This window comes from Prionailurus viverrinus, chromosome E1, assembly GCF_022837055.1.
Source record: "Prionailurus viverrinus isolate Anna chromosome E1, UM_Priviv_1.0, whole genome shotgun sequence".
Lineage (NCBI taxonomy): Eukaryota > Metazoa > Chordata > Mammalia > Carnivora > Felidae > Prionailurus > Prionailurus viverrinus.
This window is the reverse complement of record NC_062574.1, coordinates 22,176,160-22,196,347: the sequence shown is the minus strand read 5'-3', so window position 1 is coordinate 22,196,347 and position 20,188 is coordinate 22,176,160. Positions and strand designations below refer to the sequence as shown.

At 58.8% G+C, this 20,188-nt stretch overlaps 1 protein-coding gene across 1 annotated transcript in view; it reads right to left on the bottom strand.

The window, feature by feature from the left end:
- Positions 1–9,532: 9,532 nt before the first annotated feature.
- Positions 9,533–20,188, bottom strand: part of TMEM132E (transmembrane protein 132E) — a 54,467-nt gene continuing 43,811 nt past the window's right edge. The window contains 7 exon segments of the mRNA XM_047833385.1: positions 9,533–11,643; positions 12,629–12,820; positions 13,738–14,026; positions 15,601–15,806; positions 18,141–18,284; positions 19,089–19,281; positions 19,557–19,703. Of these exon segments, the coding sequence (XP_047689341.1) occupies positions 10,588–11,643; positions 12,629–12,820; positions 13,738–14,026; positions 15,601–15,806; positions 18,141–18,284; positions 19,089–19,281; positions 19,557–19,703 (2,227 nt within the window). The 3' untranslated portion in view covers positions 9,533–10,587.

Here is a 20,188-nt window from a genome sequence, read left to right as displayed (position 1 = left end):
CTGTTGTATAAGAAGTGATGGGGGCGGGGAGTGCGGAAGGGAGAGGGAGGGCCCGAGAAGGAAGCATCAAACTCCACTCAGCCTGTCTACTTGCCTTCCCGGGAAGCACAATAGAATTGACAAGGGCATCTGACAGAGCCTGCCAGGAAGGAGGCAGCCTTTGACCTGGGAAGGAAATAGTGAACTTTGATTTTACGCATGTTCCAGCCCAGTCCTGGGCTGCCCTGGAATACAGATAATTCACTACAGGGGAAGCGCGGGAGGGCCAAGCTCAGAAATGATACAGTTGCGGGGAGCAGAAGTGGGATAAAAATTATTCAACCATTTAAAGCCAAATTTGCTCATAGGATATGTGCCAAGAGCAGTGGGAAATAAAGCTGCTAGGATCTGGGAAGGCTCCTCAGAGGAGGTGACTTGTGGGCTGGCCCCAGGTATTCCCAGGAGGGACGCGGAGAGAACACCCCATGCGGGGGACAGCACAGGCAAAGGCAGGGCTTCAGGGACAGGGGGCACCCAGCCATTTTTCTCCTGGATCCATCTCGGCGGCCAGATGGTCCATCTGACTTCCTAACTTCTGCTTCCTGAGGGTGTGTGTGGCTCCCCCGAGGGTCCCACCCCGTGGGTCTACAGCTGGGAGTCCTTCCAGTCGTGGGCGCCCCGGGGAAATGAGTCCCAGTGCTTTCTCCCAGCATCCCAGCCCCTGTGGGAGGCCTGCTGAGCTGGGCTCCGCTCCAGGCTGTTCTCCGAGAGGCTTGCCTGTTTACCACTTCGCTGCAGAGCAGATAAATGGCGCGGAGGCCACATTTTTCTCCCCTAGCAGCGGGGAAAATGAATCTCACCAAGTGTTGCCGACACCATCCTACCAGGTTCCACATCCATCTTGGACCGGGGCTGCTGACAGAGCACTGGCCTATCCCTCAGCCCTGCTCTAGGGCCCAGGGGAGAGCGAGAGACAAGAGGAACATTCCTCCTTCTCTCCCTCTCTGCTGGAGGCCCGCCCTGGGCCTCCGAAGACAGAGAGAGGATGAGGTTGTGGTCAGGGGAGAGGAGATATGAGGCCCTGCATTTGGGCCTGGTAGCCTTACCCAATCTTAAAACTTGACACCGGGCAGTCATTTCACGGAAACGCGGAAGGTCAGGTCCGCCTGGGGATGGGGCAGCTGGGAAGAAGGAACAGTGGTCTGGAGACCCAGATCCGAATCCGGCTCCTTCCGGACTCGAATCAGTGAAATTCTAGGCCTTGGGGCAAATTGTTCTACCGCTCTGGGTCTTGTTTTCTTCCACAACTGGAATGGATTCCTCCCAGGGCTGGTGACAGATGATGCACTGGTGATTGAAAGATCCGATGTGAATGTCCCACCACTTATTGAGCACTTACTGTGTGCCTTAGACAGTATGGAAAAGATGGCTGGTTTTCACAAGAGCACTTTAGCCCTGGTTTACACTTTGGACCACTGAGATGCTGATTTGAAGGGACTTTCGAGAAGTGAATGGCAGACCCAAGACTCAAACCCAGCCCTGTCGGCTCCACAGTCTTTATTCAATGATGTGCTCATCCCAGGGTGCGGAGACACCTGGGGGCCTGGAACTTAGGGAATTTCACGGAGAAGTAAATAATGGAAAAGCAGGTGGGGGGGGGTGGGGTGCCTGGGTGGCTCAGTTGGTTGAGCGTCCAACTTCGGCTCAGGTCATGATCTCACCGCTTGTGAGTTTGAGCCCCGCGTCCGGCTCTGTGCTGACAGTTCAGAGCCTGGAACCTGCTTCTGATTCTGTGTCTCCCTTTCTCTCTGCCCCTCCCCACTCATGCTCTGTCTCTCTCTCTCTCTCTCAAGAATAAATAAAAAACATTAAAAAAATTTTTTTTAATAATGGAAAGGAGGTATTTGGGAGCCTTGAGAGAGCTCTGGGGGACAGCATTCCCTTTCCCAGACTCAGGTAACACCTAGTGCAACTTCAGGCCTCAGTGGGCCCCAGGATATAGCCCACACTCCTAGTCTCACCTGCCTCTTTGCTTGCTGAGCTCCGGTGGGTGGGGGTGAGGTAGGGGAGAAGGCTTCTGTGTTTCCAAATCCCTGGGTTCTCTCTTACTTCTGATCTCTTTGGAGTCTGGGTTTCCTCCCTTGCCAGCAAGAGTTCTCCTAATGTGGTTTCCAGGAGGAAATTTTGAGCTTCTCAATGCCTTTTCTATTTGGCCATTGGACTCTGTTTCACTCCCCTCCGCACCCCTCAGGAAACCCTCCGGAAGGTAGACCTGAGGTACCCCAAGGTAGAACCTGTTTTTATAAGAGACTGAAGCACAGGTAGGGAGGGCTAAGCCTGAGGACTCGAAGGGAGGGATTCTTCCAGTCTGGTCTTTGAGCATTGCTCCTGCCATGCCTTCCTATGGGCTGTCGGTCCCGGGTGGGCCAGGAAAGGCAGGAGCCACCCACCATGTCCCTGGGGACAAGCTGGGGCTGCCTCTCAACCTATGGGCCCCAGTGGCCGAGAAACAAAGTCGCTATACATTCATTCCCTCCCAGCCTGGAGTACAGAGTGGCCCAAACAGAACCACACACCCTCTCCGGTGCAGGGTCTCATTGGGGGGCTCACCGAGATGCAGGACTCAGGAGGGGATTGGAACTGGGAATTGGGGGTGGGGGCGAGCCATGGTAGCAGGCCAACCAGCCTGTGAGCACCACGAGAGACAGGCCAGCAGGAGATAAGCCCCCTGCTGTTGGGCTGGGCCTTATCTCCACCCTGCAGATATACATCTCCGCCTGGCTGCCTGCTTATGGCCCACAGTGGTCCTCTGAGCTCCATGCCAGCTTGAGGAGCAGGAGCAGGATCTGTGTGGCCTGGCAAGCTGCCCCCTGGCCCGCCTTAGCTGAGATCCTGCTTCTCTGAGTCGACTGTCCCTGGCCTCAGCTCCAGGGGCCTGCTCTCCTGAAGCATTTCTACTCCTGATGAGGTCACCTGGACCAAGAGAATCGAGTTACTCCACCCCTCTGCTCCCAGCACACGCAAAAGATTCAGTTCATACCTCCTAGTATTAGAATGGCTCCAAGGAATATCAGTAGAGAGTCCGTCCTGAAAAATATTTCAAATGTAGGTATTCTGATGCCAGCCTGGATTCAGATCTCTTTTGGGCTCTCAGATGAATTGACTGAACTCCCCCTGCCCCAAATTAGCAAAACATCGATATCTTCCTTTTAGGGACTGCAAGCCTCCCCTACAAATTGTGCAGGTACCCCAGAGAGGTGGTTTAACCTAAGAGGGAAGTCCCACATCTAAACACCAAGCTAGGAAAAAAAAAATTGGGAGTATCATAGGGAGGATCAGATCAGGTGTCACATCACTTTAGAAAATTCATCTTTCCCTGGAAGATGATAAACTAATAGCTGGCATTTACTTAGGTGAGCTGTAGGCCGGACATTTTCTGTTATTCACATTCAGGAACTTATTTTATCCTTACGAGCACCCAATGAGGTTAAGTGCTATTTTACCCCCATTTCATAGACAAGGAACTGAGCTCAGGGAGGAATCAATTCGGTTGCCATCTGCGGCAAAGGCAGACTGGCCAGCATGGCCCCCAAGTCTCCTTGGGTGCCCTTCCCCTCCAGCCAGCCTCAGCGGGGCTCCCTCCATCCACAGGAGAGGTGTTAATCTCTGTGGATCCCTGTTCCCTTTCCCACAGAGGTTTTCCGGGACCAAGAATGTCAGCGCAGAGAACCAGGGCGCACCCTCCCCACCCCATGAGGGCTTCTGGTCCCAGGTTCTACTTCACTAGGCACGAGTCCAAAATAAATCATTTCATTAGAGTTAATAACATGGTCCCTTTAACTGCAAAGTGTTTCCAAATAGAGAGCCTCCAGTCTGCTTTAATGAACAGATAAGAATCTTTGTAATTAACTCAGTGATGGCTTGCATGTAAATGGAAATTCCTCTGAGTGCCTGAGACTATTTATTTATTGTTTTAAGTGTGGGGTAAAGATGTTCCTGACCGCCCCTCCCTCAGACAAGCTGCTCTACAGTCGACCAACCCCCGCCCCCTCCACCCCAGGGTACTTCCACAGAGGGGCAACAGCACACCTTCGCAGAGACCCCCTGGGGACAACTGGAGCCCAGAGTGTGCCACCTGTCTTCATTCCAGCCCCTCTTCATGAGGCCCCTGCAGACCTTCTCTCAAACTGTGGGCCTTCCTGCCTGGGGGCGGGGAGGGCCTGGAGGGTTCTGCCCCCTCAAGTGCTCAAACACTGTCTCAGTTGGTTAAGCTTCCGACTTCGGCTCAGGCCATGATCTCCCCGTCTGTGAGTTCAAGCCCTGCGTCGGGCTCTGTGCGGACAGCTCAGAGCCTGGAGCCTGTTTCGGATTCTGGGTCTCCCTCTCTCTCTGCCCTTCCCCTGCTTGCACTCTGTCTCTGTCTCTCAAAAATGAATAAACACTAAAAAAAATAGTGAAAAAAACATTGGCTGCCTCTGCTTGTTACTGCTCTGGGGCTATAGTGTGCACGCGCCCTATGTGTGCATGTGTTTATTGTGTGTGCATGCGTGTTGGGGGGCAGTGAGTTCGGCAGGTGTGCGGATGTGCAGCGGTGCTCAGAGAGCGTGCGTTTATGTGTGCTTTGCACGCGCGTGGGGAGCGTGTGTACGCGTGATCTGCTTGCCCCGCACCACTCACCAGAGCCTGGCTCCTCATCTTTTGACAAAGGCAGTTCTCTAATCACTGGATGCTTCTGGCGCTTTGTTGTGTCTGTTCCCGGAGCCTGGTTTGCTGGGGTGGAGGGGTCGCCTCGTGACTCAGGCATCTCTGGAGGTTTCCTTGGCTGAGCTGCAGCGGCTGGAGTGGTCTACGCTCTCCCTCCTCCCCTCTTCCCTCCCTGGAGGAAGTGGTCCCCGACCCGAGGGCCAACCACAGCCTAGCTCCCCTCCTCTGGGCCCACCCCTTCCCTGGGTAGAGAGTCTTCCCACCAAGGGACTGGGATCTGGACCAGAGCACCGGGGAGGAGAGGGGCAGAGGCAGGACCCCGTGGGCAAAAGTGTGAGAGGGAGGAGGGCCTGGAACAGCGTTCTAGCTCAGTCAGCGCTGATGAAGTGCATCCCTGGGGTGGGCTCCACTCTGTCTTGTGCAGGTGGTTGTGGGGAGTAAATAATAAGGAGGGTGGGGGGGGGTGCCTAGGTGACCCTTCGCTTGCCTTCTTCCACTGGCTGTGGCTTTCTCCCGCCCCCCTCCCGGATAGGTCTGTAGGTGGAGGCCACTTTCAGGGCAAGTGCTTGGTGGCAGGGCGCAGAGATCCGTGCCTGGCCCTGCTCTGCTCGCCATCAGTTCTCTTGGCTGACAGGGCCACTCCAGGAGGGAGTGGGAGAGCTATGGGGAGCAGCCGCAGTACCCCTGCCTGAGGTCCCCTCCTACTGCCCAGGGAGGGGCTGCCTGGCACAGTGATCCCTGTGCTCGAATTGATGTATATGTGTCTGCACACGGGGCACCACGGGGCTCCTGATGGGAGGGTCAGTCCGGGGAGGGCCCTCTGATGCCATCCAGTCCAGATCCCTTGGGCCAGAGGAGGGGGCCAGAGGAGGGCCAGAGATTCATGCCAGGGCCCGTTGCGAATGGGGATGCCCAGGGGGCTGGAATCCAAGCCTGTTGGCCCCCATCCAGGCCTCCCCACTATGCGCCAGTCTCCTTTTCCTCCCCTAAGGGTGTAAAGGGTTGGGGCCCTCGCCCCTGCCTCTCCCAGGCCTGGACAGCGGCTCTCTCCCCAGCAGCCCAGGGCTTCTCCAGGGTCACCGAGGGAGGGTCACATCCTGCCTCCCATACCCACTCTTCTTGGTCAGGACCCCGCAGGACTCCATCCCTTTCTTCCAGGAGAAATCAATCCTATCTCCCAAACCTCTGAGTGCTGGATCCTGATTTCCCAGTCCCAGCCATCTGGTAGACCCTTCCTCACAACTCCCCTCAGCGCCACTGACACTCCCCTCTGCCTTCCTGGATGAGCTGTCTGCTTTCCACGTCCACTTCATCCCCTCTGCTCTGTGGGCTCAGTGCTTATATCTCTCTGAATGCATGATGTCCTTTCTTCAGGGTGCGACCTGTTGCCCTGATCAGACTGGGCGTTCGTCACAGGCAGGTGGCTTCCCGCGCCCGCCCCCCCCCCCCCCCCAAGACCGGGAGCTCCTGTGGGACAGATTCTGGTCTCTGACATCAGATTGGGAGCTCCCTGTGGGCAGGGGACCCTTCACGCTCTGTCTCAGCCCTGAGACCCACTGCCTGTCTGGCGCACACAGGGATAGTGACCGTTCCCACCCCCCTTTGCTCCTTCACCATGCTCTTCCCACCCCAACACGGCCAATCCAAACCCGTGCTGGCGTTGGGTAGAGGCTGGCAGAGCTTTGAGGACCGCTGAGGCCCATTACTCTCCCTTCTACCCCACAGCAGCTATCTCTATAAGGGGGTAGAGGTGGGGGAGGTGTGGCCTGGCAGGGCTGGGTGGTGCCCAGGGATTCCCACCTGAAGACACACAAAGCGTCAAGACTGAAGGGACTAGAGGGACCATCTGACCCCTGGATTCTAGCTGAGGGTCCTGGCTTGTTCCACACATGGCCATGCCAGACTCATGGCTGAGAACTTGCACCAAGCCCTTGGATTCCCAGCCTGGCTGTTCTTTTGGCCTCATCAGAACGATCCTCTGGAGTCCAGATGCCCGCTGAGGAGGGCGGCGCGGGGCAGCGGAAAGACCTGGAACTCGGAACCACGTAATCTGGGTTTGCATCCGGACTCTGCTGTTTATCTGTTATGTGCCACGAAGCAAGTCATAGAATTCTCTCAGCAGGCGAGTACTGTCCCTCTGACGATGGCAGAGAGGTCATAGTGTTCATAATGTTCCATCTGTCCCCAGACACTTTCTGTGATCTATCCATGCCCTGAACGGTGGCCCCACAGGCTGCCCCCATCCCAGCCCACCAAATCTTTAGAAACCCCCTTCTTAACCTCCCCCAAATCTCTGCAACCTCTTTCCCCTTCAGTTGCCAATGGTGCTTAAGGAGGTAGCGAAAGGAAGATAAATTTGTAGCTGCCCGCCTGGTCACTTCTGAGCTGGAGACCACTGGCAAGTTACCTGCCCTCTCTGTGTTATGGTCTCTTGGAAATGGGAGTAGTAATTCCTACCTCTCTAGACTCTTTGCAGTGATACAGGTGTTGAAACAGTTGGGGCCTTGTGAGGGAGGTCAGTGGACATGGCCTAGCAGTAGTGATTTCCATGTTTGTACAAAAGGGGAAACGGGGGCCCAGAGCTGGTGATACAGTGGCTGAAGGCCACACAGCAAATGCACTGTCAGACCCAGGAGTCCTTGCCAACCTGTCTTGGGAAGAATCATCCTTTCAGTTGAGAGTTTCCTTTCTCCGGCCCATGCGTTGTATTTTCAGCCTTCTCAGCGGGCTCCATGGCTTCTCCCTCTTCTCCTGAAGCCTTCTCTCAGGGGGAATGTAGTGCCTGGCACATAGTAGGTGCCTGTCAATATTTGTTGAAGGCAGGCACGGAGACACACGCAGGGCTGGTGGGGGTGGGGAGCTAGTGGTGTGGGGTGGGGCAAGGAGCTGAGCACCAGGGTGGGGACAGGCTCGAGGTGGCTTCTCTGTACCTCTGGCTCTGCCTTTGCCAGGCCTGGCTGTCTGGGAAATCTCATTTCCCTCGCAAGCTGATTCATGGGCCCGGTGTCTCAGTGCTCCCCGAGCAGCTCTCTGTCAATAACTATTCTTTACAAGGTCCCTCGATTCATTTTTGGGGTTGAAGACAAATTTTTAAAGAGAAGTTCGGTGCCAGGGCCATTCCAGAGGGGCTGTTAACTTAATGTCCTGTCTCGTTCCCTCCAAGCCTGCTCCCTCTTGAACTGCATGAGGGTCAGGGCTCGCTGTTTCTAGCAATTGCTTCTGAGTTCTCGCATCCGGACAGGGGGTGAGGGATGAACAGAAAGGGACACAAATTATAGGACAGAGCGGGAGGCAGGCCGCTGGCTCCGTTATTAAGTTTGCTGTGTGACTTTTGGCCAACGGCTCCCCTTCTCTGGGTCCTAGTTTCCCTGTCTGTGAAAGCCTGGATGCTGATAGACACCTCTGTGGAAGCTCCCACCTTGTTTTCTGGGGCAGCCTGGTCTCTGAGGTTCATTAGGGAAGGAGGTCTCCGTGGCAAGCAGTGGCTTGTGTCTCCTTCCCCTCATCCCCAGGTAGGATGACGCAGTTGACAATTCCGCAGCTGGGTGCCCCTGTAGGTGGCGTCTGGGCCTTTATACCCGCTCCCTTCCCTTCCTGGAATGCCCTTGGCCCCATCCTCAGCAAACTCAGTTTGAGAATGTCTCCTCCCCCCTCCCCTGCGTCCCACCAACCCAGGGTAAAGCTATCATAGCATCAATCATTCCAGATAACCGTGGTCAGTTGACGCGTCCATCTTCCCAGCGGGGCTGGGGCTCCTTGGGGGACAGGCCCATGATCTTGCCCCCACGCTCCCCGGGAGGGCCCAGTGCACGGCAGGAGCTTAATGTGTTGCATAAACAAATGGATCCTGAACATTGAGGCCTGAGAAACTCCATTTGTTGGGAACCTCTACGAGCAGGTGTGAGCTAGGAGCTTAGTCTCCTGCCGGGCATATGTGGTGTCATTTGGTCCTCACAACAACCCCAGGGCCACCATGATCTGTTGAGCAGAAGACTGAGGAAAGCAGGCTTCCTTCCATGGTGGACTACAGCATGTTGGGCACGGGTGCCAATGCAGCCCTGGTTCTGAGCCAGGAGGGAGGTCCGGGCCTCCTCCCTGGTCCCTTCTGGAACAGATGTTGGTGGCTGTAGTCACCCGTCCAGGGCGCTGCAGGCTGGCCAGGCAGCCTCGGCTGGGCTCTTGCTCTGGCCAGGTCCCCTGTGCCTCTCGGGGCCGGGGCTGCTGCTAGTTCCTGGGGAGCAGTGCCCCAGGGCCGTCGGAGGCCGTGTACTCACCCAACAGCCCTCACTCTCTCCTGCCTACAGCTTGGACATGGAGACCCCGCCCCAGGCTTTCCTCATCAATCCATGCAGAAGAGAGGCCTCCCTGGGAGGTGGTGACAGTGACAGTGACAGGGAGGGACCGTCTCTGGGAGGTGGACTACAGGTGGAGAGGGAATCCAGAAGCAGCTCAGGTGTGCACACCAACCTGCTCTCACCCCTCTCCTTACTTTTCTGTGCCCCCTCACTCCCCAAGCCTTTTCTCCGGAGCCGAGGCCCTGAGGCTTGCCCCACCCTCCCGAGACAACCTTGGCATTTCCTAGGGGAGCTACCTCTCTGTAAGGGCACATTTCTGGGCCAGCAAATCCTTCACACTGGACGTGGGCACCCCCTTCGGCAAGACAGGGCCTGAAGGGATGTGGATGTTGGAAGAAGGGGCAGCCGGGTTCAGCCGGGCGATCTCTGTCATTTAGTGTGTCCACAGTGCGCATGTGTGTGTGTGTGTGTGTGCACGCACGCACAAGGACCAGACGCAGAGCCAGCCACCATGCGCCTTCTGTTCTCCGGGAGCTGCTGCCCCGCCCCAGTCTGGTCACCCCCATTTATTTAAGAAAATCCGACACAGTGGTGGGTAGAACCCAAGAGAGAAGTGGCTGTGGGCTGGGAAGGGTAAGGGAGACGCCCGGCTCCCCGCTGCCTTTGCCCATCCCGAGGTCCTCCACAGCATCCCCTGGTGCCCCCTCCCCCTCCCACCGATTCCGTTCCCTGGGGGGATGGGTGGCTGCCCCTGCAGAGAGGGAGGAGTGGTCAGCAGAGCGAGAGGGGCGGCTAAGGCGTAGTGTTGACCTTGCTGTGGGCTTAGCAGGGGGACCGGGCCTCCCCGGGACTGCTCAGACCACAGTGCTGGGGTGTGGCTTGCTCAGGGCCGGCCCAGGGCTCCTCCCCCTCTAGGCTCCGCCCACAGCCGGTGGGGATAGAGGAGGGAGTCCTGAGATCTCAGGAAGGTGCCTGGCTTGGTCCCAGACCCCTCTGTAGGGTCAGCTCCCAGGTCCTGGGAAGGGACTGGGGGGGGGGGCACCCGGAAGCCAGCAGATGCTACAAGTGTCTCCCCCATCCCCCACATGTTTTGTCCACAGCAAGATCCTCCGCAGGGCGGGCAGCCGCCGTCTCCCCACCCTGCAGGACAGAAATCCCTGAATATTGGTTTGAGAAAAGTCTTTGTGCAGCTTGTGACACAAGACCCCCCCAAAGCTCCCCCACACAGGGGGAAGACAGGGGACGTGGGGGGGGCAGGGGCGGGGCACAGTGTGGGCCCACCTCACCCCAAGCTTGGCCTCCATGCCTCACTTTTGGGGCAGGGGGTTGTCTAAGATGGGAGGAGGTTTGGAAAGAGTCGAACAAGGATTGCTTTCCTCCTAGCAAGCTCCTGAGGAAGGAGCCCTCCGCCTTCGGTGGCACAATTGGGTATGGTGCGAGGTGGCGGTGGGGAAGGCCCAGCTGGGGCAGGCGACCGCCCAGCACAGAGCAAAGCTGCAGGGACAGGGAGTACGACATCCGCTTCCGCCCGCCTGCGTCAGTGTGAGCAGGGGTCCCGGTCGCGTCCCACACAGAGCCTACCCCGGAGGGATGGGGCGGGACGGCGCCTCTACGCCATATCTTTGATTCTGCGCATGTAATTGTGCAGGTCTGGGGGCGCGGTGGGCCGCGTGGTGCCTGCCACATCCGGGCAGCCCCAACCCAGGTCCTCTTCGTCCTCCTCGTCCTCTTCGCCGGCGGGCACCGAGTCATAGGCCAGCTCCTCCGTGGGCAGCGTGGCGAAGGTGGTGAACTTGACCCGCTTGCGCTTGGAGGTGGGCGAGCTGGCGGGGTCCTCGGCCTGGTCCCGGGCCGAGCCGCCCGACGAGCCGTCGCCCCGCCCGTGCACCTGGCTCTGCACGCTGGTCTGTGAGCTGCCGCTGCTGTGGTGGTCGCCGTGGCAGCAGGCGGGCACGGTCTCCAGCGGGTTGCCCGCGGGCGGCGACAGCTCCGCCTGCCCCCGCAGCGGCTGCCCGTTGCCCAGGAACACCCAGTGGTGAGAGTGGTCCATGCTGGTCTGGCCCTCGGGCGGGATGCGCTTGTGCCGGTAGCGCAGCACGAAGACGATGCAGTTGATGAGGAAGACGAGGATGGCGAGGCAGAAGACGCCCAGCAGCGCGTACATGCCGATCTCCAGGTCCGTGAGCCCGCGCGGCATCTGCAGGAAGCCGGTGGGCAGCGGCAGGAAGTCTTCTGTGGGCGGCACCGCGGGGCTGGCCGAGCCCGGGCCCGGGGCCTCGGCTGGGGGCAGCGCGGTGCCCGGTGGGCCGGCTCCCCGGGCCTCGTCCTCGCCCCCGCCGGGGCCCGGCTGGCTGGGCCCTGGGTAGTCGTACGTGGGGTCCTCCTCCTCCCGCCCAAAGTGCACCCGCAGGCCCACTGGGGTTGTGGCCAGCACACTCTTGCGCTTGGTTTTCTGGCAGCTCTCAGAGATGGTGAGCTCTGCACGAAGCAGTTCCCCTGCCCCCTCGGCCTGGGCCACCACCAGCGGGAAGGCCCGGTCCTGGGTCACCGTGGCCACCCGCTCATCCAGGCTGTTCACCAGCAGCCCGTAGTCCCGGGGGCTGTACAGGGAGAGTGGGGCTGTGGTGCCATCGCTGTAGGAGAGCCAGAGGCTCAGGAGGGCTTCCTGGAAGAGGAGGAGGAGGAGGAGGAGGAGAAGGGGACAGGAGTCAGAGAGCTAGTCCTGGCTGGCTTCACTGGGAGATACCAAGCAGATGCTGAGCTTTATGAGGACAGGGACTGGGGTACTCTGCCTCCCTGCTGTAACTCCCAGCACTGGAACTGTGCCTGACGAGTGGCAGGTGCTTAGGGAGAATTGTTGGAGGAGCAGGAAGTCTTCCTCTGGAGGTTGTGGGGAGCATCAAGGGCTCAATATGGCCTCATACGGCCCTGAGAATTTCCTCACCCACTTTATCCTTCGCCCCTCGATGGGCTGAACGTATGCTCTGCCTTGGGTCTACCTCAAGTCCCTTTTGCTGCAGGAGCAACCCCATATCTCCACGCCTGACCTTGGGATCATCCCCATGAGACATGTGGACATTGAGAACACACACCCCACCCCACCCTTGTCCTCCGTTAAAACATTCTGAGCAGTGCCCCTCCTGCAGATGAGGAAGCGGGGCCCAGGGAGAAGGGATTGGCCTGGGGTCATGCAGCGGGTTAGGGGCAGGGGACCCTTGGCCCGGTGCTCAACACCAGCCTTCTGGCTCCCTGTGCTCCTGCCTGTCACCTTTGTACCTCTGTCCTGTAGCCTATGCCCTGGTGGATCTGTCGGGGGTGGGGGGGTGGGGTGGCTGTAACTGGGGCTCCAGAGATGGCTGAGGGTAATTCCTGGGGGTGGAGGCACAGGTGACGGGGGTTCTCTGAGAATCTGGGAGGGGGAACCCTCAGCAGGAGCATCTCTGGTGGCAGATGCAAGAAGCGGGACCTTGGCCAGACTCCCGGTGCAGATGGCAGGGGAATGGGGTGGGCCGGGTGTGTAGGGCACAAAGGGCAGACAGATCTTCCATTCGAGCCCTAACTTGGGGACTCATGGCCCCAGGGAAAACCGGAGTTTCCTTCTTCCTTCCACACCCCAAGCCCCCAGATTGGCCGGCTGGGCATCCAGTTACCTGCTTGAGGAAGCTGAGGGTCTGCTGGGCGGCCGTGGTGGCCAGTATGGTGTGGCTGCTCCCCGGGCTGGGCCGCAGGGAGAGGGCGAGGCTGGCCACCACCTGGGCCTGCAGCTGTGTGATGCTGACCTTCTCCTCCGTCACTGTTAGCAGCGTCTCCCCAAGCACAGACTCCGTCAGCGGGGACACCACCTGAGGCAGAGTGGGGCAGGGATGGGCGAAGGCCAGGAGAGCAACCCCCCCGATTCCCAGCCTGGGAAGAAAAGCCAGTGCTGCAAGAGAGGCCCACCCCTGGGGGCAAGCTGGGGGGCAAGAATCTTGGGCTCTGCCTTAGGGCTGCAACTGGAAACCAGGGTCCAGAGGCCAAGTGAGAGTCAGGGGCTCGCCAGAGCCAGGCAGGAACACGGATGAGACAGGTGGGCAGATTTTAAGGTCAACAACAGCCCCCCACAGCGATAAATAGCCATTGATGTTTGGCCTCGATGTCAGAGAGACAAAGGGGGAAGGTAGGGACCTTGGCAAACAGAACTCACGCTCATGTCAAGGAGGCACCAGTACCGACCAGCTGATGATTGCCAGGTGGGAATGTGGGCCTTGTATTTTGTAAAACCAGAAATCTAGATTTTGAAAAATGAGAAACCTCCCAAGATTTCAACATTGGATCCACTGCTTTACAGATAAATCACGTCTGCGGGCAGATCCTAGCCCAGGGGCCATTATTCACAACCTCTTAGATGGATGGTTTCTGCCCAGGCACCCTGCTGTAGGAGGGTCAGAGTTGAATTTCTAAGGTCCCTGAATTCCCCTTCCTGGGCCCTCTCCTCTGCCGCCTCTCCGCATCCACACCTGCTCTCAGGGAACACGCCGAGCGATCTATACGGGTGGGTAAAGGTTGATAGGGCTTGCAGGGAGAGCCTTCACCAAGGGGGCAGTGAAGGAGCTCACCTCTGGTGGTGGTGGGGGGGGGGCAGGGGCGGGGTGAGGGGAAGAGAGTGTGTTTTGGGGGCCGGCTGGGGTGGACCCCAGAGGCCCTAGAGATCCTGTCCCGGGAACGTCTGTGTTCTCTGCCCGCAGATCCACAGAGCTGCTGGCCTTGGCCTTGTGCCTACCTTGAAAGGTGTGGTGCCTGGCTCCAGGCCCGCCAGCGTGCTGCTGTCCACCATGCGTGCCACGCGGGGGTCGCCCACCCGCATAAAGTCGCTGACCAGGTCGGTGACCTCCACCAGCCAGTCCGGGCCCAGCATGGTGACCACCTGGTCGGTGCCCTCGGACGATGTCGTGTGGAACTGGGTGAACACCTGCAGAGTGGCGTGCTGGTACTGCAGGGTGCAGCCGCGGCTGGCGCTCTGCCTACGCTCCTCTTCCTCCTCGTCTTCGTCCTCGCTCTCCCGGGCCGACCTGGGGGGGCGGGGCACAGGGGGGTCACTCCTCACCCTTGCGCTGTGGGTGGGAGCCGTGCAAAGGGGCAAGCCCCCTCCCTGCCCCGTTCCTTCTGTCTCTGACAAACTTGGAGCCCGGACTCCCCAGCCTTTCCTCTCCTAGAAAGGCACCTCCTTGACCCTCCCTTGTGCCTCCCGGCCTCTGCTGGGCACGCCTGGGAGAAGCTGATGTCAAATCCTGACAAGTGCCGTGTCTCTCTCTCTCTCTCTCTCTCTCTCTCTCTCTCTCTCGGCGCCAGGCATGCGCCTGGCCCTGTTCTCAGCTCTAAACTGGAGCGAAGGCAGCCCTTGTTACAGACTTCCAGAACGCTCAGCCAGATTGTATCCTTACAGCCGTGCGGCAAGCAGATGAACTCGGAGGTTTAGCTGGTGTGATTTCAATTTCCAAGCAGCCTGTGGAATGTGCGGCCTGGTTCCCCTTGCTGCTCATCGTGAAACTTGAGAGCAGACAGGTGAGCCGAGGGAGGCGCTAGTAAGCAAAAGGGCGCCAGGACTTGAGGATTTGGGAAGTTCAGCCTATCCAGATTGCCTAAGAGGCTAAAACCAGGAGATTTCACTGTCAGGGAAGTGTGCTCTGGAGAGAGAGCAGAGGGCGTGGCTGGTGCTTTGCTACTGCTCTGGACGCATCCAGCAACCAGAATATCCCTTCACACAGGTCTCTTGTGCCCGTGTTAATGAATCCTCACAACCATTCTATGAGGTAAGTGTTAACGTGCCCGTTTTGTGGACGAAGAAACGGGGGCACAGAGAGGTTATGTAAGTAGTCCAAGGTGGCCCAGCTAGTAAACAGCAGACAGGATTTAAACCCAGCCTATCTGGCTGCAGAGTTCACTCCCCCGTCATGACTCAAAGCAGCACCTGGTGGGGGGGGGGGGGGGCAGGGCAGGAGCTGGTTCCCCTGCAGAAGGCCCCCTCCCAGACCTACTGGGTCAGAATCTGCATTTGAACAGGCCCTCAGGGGATTCATGTGCACATTCAAATTTGAGAGGCTCCGATCCACCGGTCCACCGGACCTTGCTTTTCCCAATCTCTACAGAACTGAGCTGAGCCCAGCTCTCCCTTGGCTGCCTGCTTCTCCCCCAGCCCCTCCCCTCCCCTCTTAGCTGCCTGCCACTCTTTCTCTCTCTGCCCTGCTGGCTTTCCTCTCCAGCAGCAATGAGGGGTGAGTGGAGGACGTGCCCCAGAGAGGCATACCCAGAGTCACCTCTTCTAGGAAGCCTGCTTGGACTTCTCCTGGAGGAAGAGGTGGCTGTCTCCTTTAGTGCCACTCGATTCCCTGTGCACAGGGCTTCCCGTGTCTACCATGTTCGTGGCGTGGCCGGGTCAGGCACTGGCCACACCCACCCCATGTCTCAAGCACCCATCAGTGCCTGGCACACAGGAAGCTGCTCAATAAAAGTTTGCTGATTGCATCACCGACCTGCAGACTGTATACACCTGGGGTCTTACACACATGTGTGGATCAGACTATGTGCCAGGGCTGTGTCCACCTGTGAGTATCCCGAGTGTCCACTGTGTGTGGAGGGGCTGTACCTCCGGTCGGGGAGGATAGGTACCCTCCAGCCCTTCACTTGGCTGAGGCGTGCGTCCGAGAGTTCGATGTGCAGGGGCAGCTTGGGGACCCAGACTGTCATTTCCAGGGGGGCGTTGAGGATGTCATAGCGGAAGGTGACCCTGGCATTCATGGACCCGCGAGACTCCTTTCCACTCACAAACACGTAGTCACAGCTGCTGGATACCTGGGGAGGGGGAGGGAGGTTGGTTGGCCTGTCTTGCCCTACAGGGGGCATCCTGTGGGCTGGAGGGGAGGTGACGAATTTATTTCCTCCGGGGGGTGGGGGGGGAAACATCAGGCTTTGGTGTCCCTGTTCCCACTGTTTCTCCACAGAGCATCATCTCTCAGTGGCTCCTACAGGAGGGTTTTGCTCCCTGGCAAGGAGCCAGCGTGCCCGTGATTTTACAGACCACCCCTCAGAGGAGCCTTCCAGCAGACGCCTCCCCCCACCCCACCCCCGGGGGCTGGCTCCCCTCCCCCGCATGACTGCCTGCGCTCTGGTGCAGGTGTCACTTGGTAGGACCCTCCACAGTGCAGAGGGGGCAGGGAGCCTGTCCTGAACCCACGACTCCTCCATGGCCCATCTGGCCCTGTGGCCCCAGGAAAATGAGCCGCTGGTTAATTTCAGGCGCAGGGACTGCTCTAGCCCTGGGGTGGAGGTGGGGGACAGGGAGAGGAAAAATCAGGACAGACAGGTGGATGGTTGCCACCGGTGGGTGCAGCTCTTACGGATGCATGCCCACCAGGACACCAGCTTATACTCCTAGAGGTTCGCTGGGTGGGCACATGCCTGCTGAACACATCCTGGTGGACACCTGTGCCCACTCGCTGACACCTGTGCCGGTACATCAGGGCAGATGTAGGTGGGTGTGCACGTCAACTGTGCCCAGTATGTACCCGGCACACGCAGCAGTGAATCTTGTGTGCAACGCATTTAAGTGTTCCTGCTGCTACAGGCCCCTGGGTGCCCCCCCTCGCGTGCGAGGAGGGTCTAATCATGCGGTTTGCGGGCGTAGGACACTCTGGAGGCTCTGGTGGGGGCGGGGAGGGGGCCGGGGCTGTGGTTCATCTGTGATGAGCCCCTGGCTCGTCCCAAACTCTTGCCAGCTCCCTTAAGCATCTCAGATGGGGGGTGGTGGGACGTGGGACAGCAGCTCTGCCAGAAATGTTCATTTCCCACTTCAGAAGGCTGGCAAAGTCCATTCAGAGTGTTGGCCAACTCCATAAAGAACCTGAGTGTATTTCATTGAGAACGGAAACAGATTCCACCTAGCATCTTTGCGAATTCCCCTTTGGTATCTAAGCTGTCAAGACTTTGTTCTGGTCCATTCTGCGGCCGGGGTCGGGGAGCGTGGGTGGGGGGGGGCAGGGGCAGGTTCTGGGTGACAGCCTTTGAGAGCAGGTCTATTTCTTCCTGACGCAGCCTGCCAGCACCGGGAAGCCCCAAGGGCCTGGGCAAGGCTTTTGCTCTGCAGGGGATGGGGCTGTGGTACCTAGCCATCTGCTCTGGCTGACTTTGAAGGGGGCATTCTTCCTGGGTGGGGAATGGGTGAAGTGAGGCTCCAGCTCCCCAGACCTGGAGGGATCTGGAGCAGAATGTGGGGAGAGAGAGCGAGCACACTCCAGGCTAGCCCCAGTTAGCCGGAGGGAGAAGGACACCCACGGCCCATTCCTCCCGTTCTCCTTCACGCTGAGCTATTTACAGACACAGGGAACAGATTCTGTTGTCTGATCATCTGATTTTGGCACCTGCTGGAGGCTGGCCCAACAAACAGCTCACCCACCACACAGATACTGGGGCTGCACCCTTGTGCATCATGGCCTGTGACACCATCCAAAACCAGGGGCGGGGGCAAATCTGGAGGCCCTCTTGGGGAGGTGGCAAGTTGGGAGATTTGAGTAAGACCGATGTCCTGTTTGCTGGGTCATGAGGACCGGGGGCCCAGAGTGGGTCTCTGGGGAGGAGCTCTACTGGGCGGGGGGGGGGGGGTGCTTCAGGAGTTGGAGGACTTGGGGGCGTGTGCCCTGAGAGAGTCCTTCCTTACATGACCTTCACCCCTGGACTAACTCGCATGTTTCTGGGGCTTCCTCCCAGAGCTGAAGCTTCTCCATTTGGTCACCAGCATCTGGGTTCAGGGCGTGTCCCTGAGGGGTAGGCTCCCTCCCTATCCCCGCTGCCTTCCCTGTTGGCTGTCATGGGCAAGGGCTCAATAATCACTTGCTGGATTGGATTGAGCTCAGGCTGTCAACGCTGCCTTCTCCCCTCTGCCTGCCAAATGGCCTCTTTCAAATTCCTGCAGGAAGCCCTCTAGGATAGCAGTACCCAGGGCTTTTCCTCACCCCCCTCAGGCTAGACGTGGGATGCGAAGCTATTCTCCCCCACCCCCATTTCTCCTCCACTTGCCTACCAAGGGGAGCTGCCTGGGATGTGAATCCCCACTGCCTTGGGGCTCTGCTCCCCCTGAAGGTCTGAGGCCTCTTTCCCTGTGTGTGGGGGGCCCATCTCCAGGACGCCCACCTTGATGATGTCCTCATTGTCAGACTCGCATTCCACCAGGGCAGAGACATCTAGGACAAGTCCAGTCACCTCGATGGCGATGACCTTGACAGGGATGGCCACCGTCCTGCCTGTCAGGATAGCCGTGTTGATGATCTCTGTGTCCTGCAGGGAGGGTGGGGCCCTGATGAGCTGGGGTGCTTATGGTGGTCATCTGCTCTCCCACGACAGGCCAGCCAAGGCCCAGGCTCCTGGAGCCCCCACTCCTCAGATGCGCGTCCTTCCCCTGGGGACACCAGCACGCATGTGCAGAGAGGGGCCTCCGCCCAGTCTCACTTGCCTTCTCAGGTGCTCTGCTCACCTGGCCTCCTGCCACAGCCTTCAGGAGGCCACCGTGCCACCAGGAGACAACCCTTCGCCAGTCCCCCACCATCTTCTCTCAACATCTGACATGCTTCTCAGCGTCACATCCAACACATTTGCTGACCATTCCAGGTGCCCTCAGGCTGGCCCAGTGACTCCAGCCTTACCACCCATGGCACCCCCAAGTCCATTGCTCCTTAGAACAAACTACTCACGTTCCCATCACCGCACCTTTGCCCACACGATCCTCAGCCTCGAGCACCCTCCTCATCTCTGGTTATATAAGCCCTTCCTTCCAGGTTCAACTGCATGGCCGCCTCCTCCAGGAAGCCTCTCCTGAGTGCCCTCTCCATGGGTGACTTCTCCCACCTCTGTCCCCGCGAGCCTCTGCTGTCCTACTCCAGCACCAGGAACAGAGCACCGCCTGCCTCCAGTGAGCGCGCGCACACACATGCGCACACCTTTACTCACAGGCACGCACTTGGCCGCAGGCTCACACGGACATGCGTTGATCTATACACACGCTCAGCTGTGCACGTGCCTGTCACACACACGTGCCCGTGACAGACGTATGCATCCACTGGCCCAGTCACCTGCCCCGCTCACCATGGCTAGGGGCAGGATGGCTTGTACATCCCGCTGGATGACTGTCAACTCGGTGACCGCCCGCTCCAGGTCAGGCAGGGGGCTGCGGCCGCGGTAGTCAATGTGCCACATGATCCTCCTCTTGACCGACTGGCTGGTAAAGTTCTCCATCTCAAAGTCCAGCTGCAGGATCTCCAGGGGCCCCTGGCCTTCCCTGCAGGGGGAGGAAGGAAGCAGAGCCCGGGAGGAAGAGCTGGGAGCAGCTCGGGATGAGGACCCCGATGAGGACCCCCGCCCTCCTTGGCATCCTGCCTCCTGGAGCTTTCTGAGCCTTTTCCAGCTACCTGAGGTGCCCCGACCCGGGCCCCAGAGCCCCCACAATCTGAGCCCCAGCCCTTCTGTTGGTCTGGCTTCCTCCATCAAGAACTCCCCCACCCCTCCCAGGTGCTATCCTGCAAAGAGGTGGGCAGAGGCACAACCTCAGCTTACCAGGGGGGCAGGGGTGTGCCCTGCGCCCAGGCCACATCCACAGTGGCTGTTGAGTGCTTTGCCCCAGTCAGCAGCTCCGAGGTCACATGCCACTGACCACTCCGTGACTTGGTGCCCAGAAGGGTCACACCCTTCTTGGCCTTCACCCTGGGACAAAGTGGGAGGGAGAAGGGTGAGAGGGTCAGCCTAGGGCCCGATGGCTGCCCACCTGGTCACCCCCACCCCCCAGGCTGGGGCTGGGAGTAGGGGGAGCAGGTGAGTACATTACCCTGAGTCCTAGACTTCATGCTTGAGATGAACTTGGGGAATCTGGTATCATGTGGCTGAAAATGCTGACCTTCAGTGGAGGCTACAATCGCTTCTACCCCATCTCTCTGCCAAGTTTTACCAAACCTCTACTTGCATACCTTAGTGACAGGGAACTCACTACTGTGCACATCCCATTCCATTCTCAGAAAGCCCTTAAGGATTGGAAACCCCATTCCTATACTTAGTCATGGGTTCTGCTGGGGCAGGAGACAACACTCCTCCTTCGTCTCAATTGTAACAGTTCTTCAGACAGCCGGAGGGGAGCGGGTGTTCCCCGAGTCTGTCTTTTCTCCAGGCCTAAAATCTCTAGCTCCTCCAATTGT